The sequence below is a fragment of the Triticum urartu genome, chromosome 1 (genome assembly GCF_003073215.2).
Source record: "Triticum urartu cultivar G1812 chromosome 1, Tu2.1, whole genome shotgun sequence".
Taxonomy (NCBI): domain Eukaryota; kingdom Viridiplantae; phylum Streptophyta; class Magnoliopsida; order Poales; family Poaceae; genus Triticum; species Triticum urartu.
This window is the reverse complement of record NC_053022.1, coordinates 510,512,001-510,523,509: the sequence shown is the minus strand read 5'-3', so window position 1 is coordinate 510,523,509 and position 11,509 is coordinate 510,512,001. Positions and strand designations below refer to the sequence as shown.

The window sequence follows — 11,509 nt, the reverse complement described above, 5'->3', positions numbered from 1 at the left end:
TTAGTGTAGATTCGTTCGTCTTAATTAGTTGGGGAAAGTTCTAATTAGGCCATAGAATTTTGTACTTAAATTAAAATTGTTGTTTCCAAAAGGAGGCATTGATGGTTAAGGGGGTCCCGTAAAAAATGGTTAAGGGGGAAACCATTGAAGCATCTTACAAAAGAAAGAGAGGCGAGTGTGAAGCTAACGAATTATCATTTATCGAAGCAGAACCAAGCCTCCTGTGTTGTTGCTAGAATTTGGGATTATTAAGACAAGGCTACTTTGAAGGATTATTAAGACAAAGCAACGTATACGATGGAAGATGATTTTCTAGCCAATAGCTTGATAGTCAACATAAAGAGTGAAATCATGGAGAAGTACTAATATGAATGTTCTTATGTAATTTAGGAGCGCAAGGATAAGAGCTGATCTATAGTGATTAATTCAGTACTCCCTGGTTAAGTAGTATTTGGGCACAGTTTCTTTTGTTATGGAGTAGCTGATGCATACAGTTTAAACTTAGAATTGTATTTTGTAAACTAATGTGGACAAGATCAGTATAATTATCTAAGTTTCTCAGTATTCTGCAAAATTTAACTTGTTGTAGTCCTACAATTTCGTGTTCGAAGAACATACGGCTTCGCCGTTCCTGAAATTTCTTTCAAGCTCTGTCACTGCATGCTAATACATAATGGCTGAAAACCACATCAAATTCAACCTACTATGGTACAGCCACAAACGCGAAGACAACACCTGCAACTTCTATATTCCTTTATTTGGCATGTAACAATACAATACACTATGTATGCAACACCACTGTATATAATGATTGAGTGTAATATGACCAGTTTCGATCCTTCTCTGATCATAATTGATTCCCATGAACCATCAGAAGCTCACGCCCAATAATTTGTAAGTCCATGGACAGGGACAGTCGTGTATGATAAAGAGAGTGCTGGTCAGCGATGGTAAAATACATGAAAAACTAATACCTTTAACCTTACTATAACAGAAATAGAACAGGCCGTCCAATCAATATTACTTCACTGTGGATCAAGACGCAGAATTCTGGCTCGCCATGATTAGCCGTTTTATCACACCCAATTCTTTTACCACATCGCCCATCTTTATGCGCTGTCTTGCAGAGCCCCTGCAGCAAGCTAGACCAAGTCTTGAAACTGGAGCAGCGAACAATTCTAAAGCCGCTTGAGGCTCTTGGTTGCATCTTATATTGACGTCCATTATTTCCAACAGATTACCAGGACAGGCCATCTCAACGTACTTTGGTAGATTTGTAGTATCATTGAAAAATGGGTCAGTTGGCCTCCTCCCAGTAAGCATCTCCAACAATAGCACACCATAGCTGTACACGTCGCCTTCCACAGATATTTCAGTCCCGGTGCCATACTCTGTTAAAGGAAGGAAAGGAAAGGGTTCGTGTTAGTCTTCTTATAAACTATATGGTATAGATGTAATCCATTCCACACACATTCCTTAGTTGTTTACATATAGTAGTTGACTGTATTTTCGGCACAACAAATTATTGTAAATGGACACATATATATTTTTCAGATTCTCATTTGATATGGTGACCACAAGAGAAATCAGTTTTTTTTTACTTATGGAACCATAAGAGTTGAAGGCTTAAAGCTTCTTATAATTACTAAAAAGAATCGTGAAGAATTTCGAGGGAAATTTACTGAACTTTTTAGACAATGTTACTGATTTTTAAGTCGACAATAACAATGTACGGTAGAGCCGGAGATTTTTAAGTCGACAATAACAATGTATGGTAGAGCCGGAGAGGAACAAACGTGAGGTAATCAATCCACTAATTGTGTTGATGCGTACCTGAATTAACGAACAAATGCAACCGACTATATTTTGTAAGTCATGCTTGGTCATGATGCAGGTTAGCATTTCTTTTATTTACATGTTAATAAATTACTGCTTAAATATCTTTCAGGCCATTGCTGAAGATGTGGTGGAGTAAGAAGGAAACAGCATACCTGGTGCAAGGTACCCAATTGTGCCTTTGATTCCAGCCGAGCAACTTTGATCGGCGAGTGATTGCCTGCTTTCTTCTGCTTTAATTATCTTTGCTAGTCCAAAGTCACCAAGATGTGCAACCATGTCATCATCAAGAAGAATATTACTTGGTTTAACATCACAGTGAACAATTGGAGGATCAATATGGTGATGGAGATATTCCAGTGCCTCCGCCACATCAAGAGCAATGTTTAGCCTCTGCATAAGGTTTGGTGTCCGGAACTCGTCTTCTGTGCTCGGGTGTAACCATTTATCCAAGCTTCCATTGGGAATGAACTCTAGCACAAGTGCCTTGAATTGGCTGCCACTGTTGTCCAAGCTATCACACACTGTGATCACCTTGACTAGTTTGCGATGTCGAATCCTTTTGAGAGCATTGCACTCAGATATGAAGCTCCTTGTGGCTCCTTGTCGTTGGACGTCAAGTACCTTCACTGCCGCAGTAATCAAATTTGCACCAGAACCAAAAGTCCCTTTATATACACTGCCGAAGCTTCCACGGCCAACCAAATTCTCCACAGAGAATGAATCTGTAGCCAAATGCAACTCAGCATATGAGATCCTCTGAAACATCTCAGGGCTGTTTTCCTGACCTTGGCGGGCATCACCTCTTGATTTCCTAATGTAACAGCGTATAGCAATGCTGACACAGAGAAGGATGAATGCTCCCGCCACAGTAAACACCAAGATGCGAATCAGTTTGTGACGTGCAGGTTTATCAGGCGCTGGGTATGGGCATGTAGGGAAATGAAAGAACACAGGGCCACCACATAGCATGTCATTACTTGTGAGAGATACAGCACTTGCATTTGAGAAGATCCCCTTATCTGGCACCAGACCTGATAGGTGGTTGAATGAAAGGTTTAGATTCTTTAGAAGCTGGAAGCTCTCGAGAAATTCAGGGACAGGTCCTGATAAATTATTATTAGAGAGATCCAGCTCTTCTAGCCCTCTTAATGCCATGAGTTCTTTTGGAATTTGTCCATGCAAGAGATTCCCTTTTAAGTGTAGGAATTGCAATGCTACACAACTACCAAGGGTATTTGGGATTGCACCTGATAACTTGTTTGATGAGAGATCCATTATTGCAAGATTGACTAGCTGCCCAACATGTGGAGAAATAGGCCCATCTAATAAATTGTTTGAGAGATTGAGAGATAGAGCCAGGGTGGAGATGCTCATAACTTCTTCTGGGATTTGCCCACTCAAGAGGTTACTGGAAAGGTCCAGGGAGATTAACTCAGTAAGGTTGCCAAAAGTAGCTGGAATGCTACCCTCCAAATTGTTGGTTGAAAGAGATAGCAGATTTAGTTGTGATAGGTTGCCTATTGACGAAGGAATCTCCCCATAGTATCTATTCTGAAATAGAGATAGTTCTTTGAGGTTGGATAGCTTTCCAATATCTGAAGGTATGGTTCCTGTGAAGCGATTATCTGCAAACTCAAGTATTGCAAGCTTGTAATATCTTCCTATTCCTGTAGGTATATGCCCAGCAATTTGGTTTCCTCCAGCTCGAAGTCCTTCAAGTTTTTGTGAGAGATTACCAATGCTATTTGGCAAAATCCCTGAAAGGTTATTCAGTTGAAGATTTACAAGAGATAGGCTGCTGCAGTTAGCCAAGGAGGTCAGAAAATCCCAATCTCTTGACTCTGTAGCCTGCAGCTCATTATTTCCTACTTCAAATACAGTCAAACGTCCACTTTGGCCAATATTTGATGGGATTCGGCCACGAAATCTATTCCCATGGAGAGAGAGATGTTCAAGAGAAGATATGTTTGACAAGGAGGCAGGAATCTGGCCTTCAAATTTGTTGTAGAATACACTGAACTTTTTCAGGTTAGAAAGTCTAAAGCCAATATCTTGTGGTAGAGAGCCTGACAGTTGGTTTGACCCAAAATTGAGGTATTCAAGTGACGACATATTAAATAACACTGGAGGGATCAAACCTTGCAGGTTATTGATTGCTACAGTCAGGACTCGAAGGTTGATGAGCTTAGACAAAGCTGGTGGAACATGTCCGCTCATAATATTCCCACCCATGTTCAAATCATTCAGTGCTGTCAAATTGCCGAGCCATGGTGGTATTTGCCCATGCACGTGGTTCTTTACTATACTGAAGACGGTGACTGTTGCAAGATCTGCAAAAGAAGGAGGAATGGTACCCGAGATATTGTTGCTGCCAATAGCCAGAACAACAAGCTTTGACAGGTTTCCCATGGCGGGAGGGATGGGACCGGACAGGGAGTTGACGCTCAGGTTGAGCCTGCGTAGTGCAAAGCAGTTGCCAAGGCTAGGAGGGATCTGACCTTCAAGTTTGTTGTCGGACAAATCGAGTGCACGGAGACGGGAGAGGTTCCCAAGAAATGGTGAAATGGCCCCGGAGAGGCCAAGACCTTGTAGGCGAAGCGCGGCAACATGTCCCGGGTGAGCACTGCTGCACTCCACGCCGGTCCAGCTGCAGAAGCCATGAGTACTGCCATTGGAGCTGCTGTTGATGGCCCATGAGGAGAGTGCGCCCAAGGGATCCTTGGTGATGAGAGATTTGAACGATAGGAGGGCCGGGAGGTCGTCGACGGTGCTGGTGGAGCTGGAAATGGAAGTGGATGGGTTCAAGAGAAGGGCCGTGGTGGTGGTGGTGACAAGGGCAAGAAGCCGGAGCTGCCATGGTCTGGTCTCCATGGTGTCTGCAGTTTCCTCTATTGCTTCATTTTGAATCCCCGAAAGAGAGAGGCTTGCTTTTTTCTTCTTCTTTCCTTTTGCGATTAAAGAAAGAGTCTTGCTTTGAAGACTATCAGGTGCAGATTGCAGTCCTTATTGACTTCGGAGGAAGAAGAGTCAAAAGCTCGGTCACATTGGTTCGGTTTTTTAGACCAGTCATAGTGGGAGTAACTTAGCTAGTAACATAGCGCACTTCAAAAAACTGTTGCTTATGTTGCAAATAATTAATGAGAGGTGGTAACATAATATGTTACTGTAACATAGCGTTTTTCAAGACAAGATGAGTCTACAAGCTAATAAATGAAGCTATGTCATAGTGGGGAGTAACATATACTAGTATCATGCATATGATACTAGTGTATGATACTATATTCATAATGCATAGTATCATAAAGTAGTATCATAGATGGTCTCATTTATTGACATGCATGACACATAGTAGCATAACATTTATTATGTTATGGTATCTACCTATGTTATTATGACCCTTTCTCTCTTCTTTAATTATCTGCCACGTAAGCATGTTTGCGACTCTCAGGTACGTGATACTAGTTATGTTACCCCCACTATGGCCAGCCTAAGATACTATTACAGTTTTGCTAAAGCACATCTAGATGTGCCATAAGTATTGCACATCTAAGTCCTATGTCATTGATCCTACGTTGAGATTTGTGTGGATATTTTTTTTCTTTTCCTCTCTATAAGTATTGCACATCTAGATGCGCTTTAGTTATTGCACATCTAGATGTGCCCTAGACACACCCATACTATTATTATGTTACTTTGCATTATAAAGGTAGTAACTTATAATACGCCTTGGCATGCCAACTTTTCTTACCCAAAGTTATGGCTGGAATATAATATTTTTTCAGCTATATAAACCTACTCGCTCTGTAAACTTTTATAATACGTTTTATGTCACTGCTTTACAGCAGTGATCTAAAATGTCTTATATTTCTTTAGGAAGGAAGTAGTACGTTTTTTCTGTACGGCGAATTCGCATTTTAATTTCACAGACATATCATGACATATTCTCTTTTTGATAAAACCGACTCCTAATGTATTAGCATCCATGCCAAGCCATGTCACTCCAAAAGGAACAATCGTCGAGAATCAATCAAGTGTGTTGGTTCTTGAGAATTGAGACCTACGAATAGTCATGTTCTTGGGTTAAAAGACATCCTTTACCCCGCAAAAAAAAGACGCATTCTTTGATCCGTGGAAATGCATATTAGAAAATAAGCACAATAAATATTAATTAGCACACACACATATAAAAACATTTCGAAATAAACTAAAAAAAATCCAAATAATATCCACAATAAAGCGTGGGCTTTACAGTGGTTTATTTTATCAGAGCAATTTATTCTATAGTTCTAGCTTTGCACGAAACCAACGGAACACCTTGTGAGAATTTTGTGAAAACAAAGAACACCAGAAATTCTTTATTATTATTGTGACCTTCCATAGATTGCTCCTAGCATGTCTGTAAACTAATAAAAAAGGATCGTCTTTTTCAGTTCCCAACACAATTCATTTTCTTGACACTGTGGTGACATCTTCATTCTTTTTTTTCTCGAACCATGCAGAAGGGCTGCATGTGAATTAAATATATTGAAGAAAAGGGCAAAAAAGAAAAACATATCGAGTCCCGAGACGACCAAAACACATACTAGAACTTTGGAAGAATAGACACAGACACATACGCAAAGGAAGCTGACTAATGCTAAGAGCATCTCCAACAGGTGCGCTAAATAGGCGCCGCGCCGTAAATATACCCACTTCAGCGCGCGCGCAACTCGGCGGATGGCTCCAGCGGGCGCGCAATAACCGCGCGTGCGGTATAACCAGTTGGGCGCGCGGCAGGAAGCGGTACCTCGCGCGGTGTATTTACGGCGCCCGCTTTCGCTCGCGGCACATTCGACGCTCGCGCTGCGCTCTTCTTCTCCCCCTCTAAAGCCCCGCGCGCGCCGGCGCCGGCGACCCGCACCCATGGACGCACGCGCCGGCACCCCGCTCACCCCGTCCTATAGCCGCGACCCCCCCGTTCCCGCCGCCACAAACCCTAGCCCGGGTGGCGTTGGCCTCGCCTCCGTCGGAGCTCCTCCGACCAGCGGCCTCGCGCGCGGCCTCTTCATGCCGCCGCGGATGACCTCGGCAGCGGGTGGCGTCGCGCCGGCGCCGGCCCGAGCCGCCGCCCCCTCCTCATCAAAGCTCCCCCAATGCGGCGCGGCCAAAGAAGGGCAAGACATCGGCGAAGAAAAATAAGGCGACGGACGGCTCCGGCACCTCCAAGGCGAGGAGGAAGAAGCTTGCGGGGCGTGCGACGGGCGCGGCGGCTGCCGAAGCGCCGGCAAGCTCACTCGTTGAGCCGGTGGCCGACGCGCACAACATGTTCGGCCATGGTTCGTGCAATGGGTGGCGGTGGCCTCGGCGCAATGGGTGGCGGTGGCGTCAGCGCCATGGGTGGCGGTGGCCTTGGCGCCATGGGTGGCATGGGTGGCTTCGGAGGTACCGTGGGCGGTTTAGGTGCAATGGGAGGCATGCCTGGCTTTGGAGCACCCCCGACACTATGGCCACCATGGGAGGCATGAGTTTTGCTTCTCTCACGGGAGGCATGGGTGCACCTCCGGCCGCCATGGGCGGAATGTCTTTCGATGTGCCTCCTCGCACACATTCCCATGAAGATGTCATTGAAGATCTCGCCAACACCGTCGGAGCTTCACGTGATGCGGTGCGCGATGAGGAGAGGGAGGAAGATTCATCTTCGGAGGCGGAAGAATCGTCTTCTGAAGATGAGGACGAGGACGAAGATGAGGATGAGGACGAGGAATGATGTGTCTTTCATTTGTGTGTTGAACTTGATTTGCATTTTGAACTTGGTTGGATGAACTTGTGGGCATGATTTTAAACTTGTGGGCATGAACTTCATCAACTTGTTTGTGTGAAATTTTTATTGTGTTAAAAATGTTTATCATTTTGTGTTGAAAATGCCATATACAATGCACCGGCGAATCACGCGTTGCATTTTTGCGCGCTGCTGAAGCGGCGCACGCGCTACATTTTAGCGCGGCTATTAGAGCCAGCGCTGCGCGCCGCGCCAAACCGGACGATGCGCGCGCAGTATATCTGTTTTTTGCGCGCGACGCGATCGGCGCCTGTTTGAGATGCTCTAAGTCGAAGACCAAGAAGGACACAACAACGATCAACGGAACGTAAATCTTCTCCAACCACCTTTGACTGATTTACGATCTCAATGATTGGGGTAATAGTGCTGCTAAACATACCAGCATTCCTTTTGTAATCTAGTCAGCGCATGTATGTGAGAAGTGGGCACGGCCGTAGCCCACGATCTCTCCTGGTAGTGACACACGAAAACTCTGTAAATTGTTTCCTCCGTTCCAAATTACTCGTTGTGGCTTTAATTTAAATTTGAACTAAAACCATGACGAGTAATTTGAAAGGGAGGGAGTATATAGACTCAGCAGCAGAGCTAAGAGAATTGTGTTGATTCCAATATAGTCCTTCTCCCTTTATCATGGTATCAAATATCTTTGACCAGCGAATCAACATGTGGTTGAGTTGGTTAGGTGGACAATGGTATCCCCAACCCACCAGGGTTCAAATCTTAGTGCTCGCATTATTCCTGGATTTATTTCAGGATTTCTGGCGATGCGCTTTCAGTGGGAGGAGACGTTCCCGTTGACGACGAGGCGCCTGCGGTGACTTCGTAAATCTCAAGATGATATGTCGGCTCAGTCTCTCGGAGGTGCTCATAGGGGTAGGGTGTGCGTGTGTGCGTTGGTGAGTGTATGCGCGTGTATATGAGCGCTTGTGTGTGTACTGATGCTCAAAAAAAATTCATTTTGCTACGGTTGCCTATCTCACTTCCACCGCTATGGCGACACCTCTGCCACCGGCGCTCCTGTCGCCAATGCCCCACCAGCCCTGCTGCCTGCCGATGCTACTGCCTTTGCGTCGCCTGCATCTCCCCTCTCCTCGTCGGTTCTTCAAACGATCAACATCCACTGGCACGTCCCCGTCACTCTCGACCTCCTCGCCAGCAACTACGCGTAGTGGCGCAGCCACTTCGACACATCAATCAGCATGTTCGGTCTTCACGGTCATGTCGACGCCGAGGCTGTGCAGTGCCCCAACAACCCCGAGTGGGTGATGGCGGATCACGCGGTCGTCCATTGGCTCAACACCACTGTCGCGCCTGGTCTCCTTGATGTCGTGATGCAACACGAGGACACGGTACTCACCTTGTGGACATCGTGTACCATACCGTCCTCCTGGGCAACATGACCATTATGTAATACTGCACCAAGCTAAAGATGTACTCCGACCAGCTGCGTGATCTCGGCCAGCCGGTGAGTGAGACGCAACAGGTCTTCTACCTTCTGCGTGGACTTGGGCACCAGTACCATGGCGCGATCCTCATATCACGCCGCGCACGCCTCTTCTGGCGTTCCCCCAAACCTGCTCCTTCCCGTTTCTCAAGGAGCATCGTGCAGATCAAACTGCGCATCTTCAGAGTGTGCACGCGCTCGTCGCCGGGCGCGTCGCCGCCGCCCCTTCTCCACCGCTTGTCACGCCTGATACCAACGACAACGGTGGTGGTCACGGGCGTCATCGAGGATGTGGCACCGGCACTGGTGATGGATCGGGCAGTGGTGGCTCTCCCCAACAACCGCCACCGCGCATCCCAGGCTTCCATGCCCCTGCCCCTAGCACCAACTCCTGGACAGGGCTCATGTGGGCCTGGCCTATGCCTTGGAGTGCTCCATGTTGGAAATATGCCCTAGAGGCAATAATAAAATGGTTATTATTGTATTTCCTTGTTCATGATAATTGTCTATTGTTCATGCTATAATTGTATTATCCGGAAACCGTAATACATGTGTGAATACATAAACCACAACATGTCCCTAGTAAGCCTCTAGTTGACTAGCTCGTTGATCAATAGATGGTCATGGTTTCCTGGCCATGGACATTGGATGTCGTTGATAACGGGATCACATCATTAGGAGAATGATGTGATGGACAAGACCCAATCCTAAGCATAGCACAAGATCGTGTAGTTCGTTTGCTAGAGCTTTTCTAATGTCAAGTATCATAGCTCAGTGGTTGGGCATGCGGTTGTGCAGCCTAACGACCCGAGTTCAATTCCTAGAATTGACAGGTGATGCACAGGGGTTTTCCCTCATTTATTAAGGATCAAGTTTGGTGTGTGGTGAAACCATTCATCGAAAAATATCTTGATACTCATTTAAAAAATTTCTGAGGACCATGTTTATCTTGGTACTCATACTAAAATGGTCGTATGCATCCCTAGTTGGTGCAGAGGCCGGGGAAGTGAAATTCTCGCCCATTTTTAAGTGGCCGTATGCATCTTTCTGATGCAGAGGCCGGGGAGTCCCCCCTTTTCGAAAAAAAGTATCATTTCCTTAGACCATGAGATTATGCAACTCCCGGATGCCGTAGGAGTGCTTTGGGTGTATCAAACATCACAACGTAACTGAGTGACTATAAAGGTGCACTACAGGTATCTCCGAAAGTGTCTGTTGGGTTGGCATGAATCGAGACTAGGATTTGTCACTCCGTATGACGGAGAGGTATCTCTGGGCCCACTCGATAATGCATCATCATAATGAGCTCAATGTGACTAAGGAGTTAGTCATGGGATCATGCGTTACAGAATGAGTAAAGTGACTTGCTGGTAACGAGATTGAACGAGGTATTGGGATACCGACGATCGAATCTCCGGCAAGTAACATACCGATTGACAAAGGGAATTGAATACGGGATTGATCGAATCCCCGACATTGTGGTTCATCCGATGAGATCATCGTGGAACATGTGGGAGCCAATATGGGTATCCAGATCCCGCTATTGGTTATTGGCCGGAGAGGTGTCTCGGTCATGTCTGCATGGTTCCAGAACCCATAGGGTCTACACACTTAAGGTTTGGTGACGCTAGAGTTGTTATGGGAAATAGTATGTGGTTACCAAAGGTAGTTCGGAGTCCCGGATGAGATTCTGGACGTCATGAGGAGTTCCGGAATGGTCCGGTGGTGAAGATCGATATATTGGACGAAGGGTAGTGGAGTCCGGAAGTGTTCCGGGGGTACCAGGCTATGGCCAGCATGACTGAAAGGTGTTTCGGGAGCCCCGGCAAATGTTGGAGGGCCTCATGGGCCAAAGGGGAAGGGGCAAACCAGCCCACTAAGGGGTGGTGCGTCCCCCACACCCTTTCCCACGTTACATGGGGAGGTGGGGCGCCTCCACCTGGCTTGGGAGGCAAGCCTCCACCTGCTTGGCTTGGGGGGCAAGTCTCCCTAGGATTTTCCCTAGAGAAATCCAATCTGATTGGCTGCCGCCCCCTAGGAGAAACCCTAGGGTGCCTCCCCCTCTCCCCTTGCCCCTATATATAGTGGACGGGTGGGAGGGCAGCCGCACCTCTTCCCTGACACAGTCCTCCCTCTCCTACACCTCCTCCTCCTCTATAGTGCTTGGCGAAGCCCTGCTGGAGAACCACGAGCTCCATTGCCACCATGCCGTCGTGCTGATGGAGTTCTCCCTCAACTTCTCCTCTCCCCTTGCTGGATCAAGAAGGAGGAGACGTCCCCGGGCTGTACGTGTGTTGAACGCGGAGGCGTCGTCCGTTCGGCGCTAGATCGGATTTTCCGCGATTTGAATCGCCGCGAGTACGACTCCATCAACCGTGTTCTTGTAACGCTTCCGCTTAGCGATCTTC

The 11,509-nt window shown here is 46.5% G+C and overlaps 1 protein-coding gene across 1 annotated transcript; it reads right to left on the bottom strand.

Moving 5' to 3' along the window:
- Positions 1-757: 757 nt before the first annotated feature.
- LOC125523827 (probable LRR receptor-like serine/threonine-protein kinase At3g47570) lies at positions 758-5,339 on the bottom strand. Its single transcript, XM_048688898.1, has 2 exons — positions 1,992-5,339; positions 758-1,391 (listed from the first exon to the last, which is right to left on the bottom strand). Exons 1-2 carry the CDS (start codon positions 4,708-4,710, stop codon positions 1,036-1,038), a joined length of 3,075 nt encoding a protein of 1,024 aa, XP_048544855.1. The 5' UTR covers positions 4,711-5,339; the 3' UTR covers positions 758-1,035.
- Between the last annotated feature and the right edge of the window lie 6,170 nt (positions 5,340-11,509).

Excerpts from the sequence above, each read along its gene's own strand:
- LOC125523827 (XM_048688898.1), bottom strand. The coding sequence starts at position 4,710 with ATGGAGACCAGACCATGGCAGCTCCGGCTTCTTGCCCTTGTCACCACC. Across the intron at positions 1,392-1,991 it reads AATTGGGTACCTTGCACCAG|AGTATGGCACCGGGACTGAA; the intron begins GTATGCTGTTTC and ends TTCCTTTAACAG.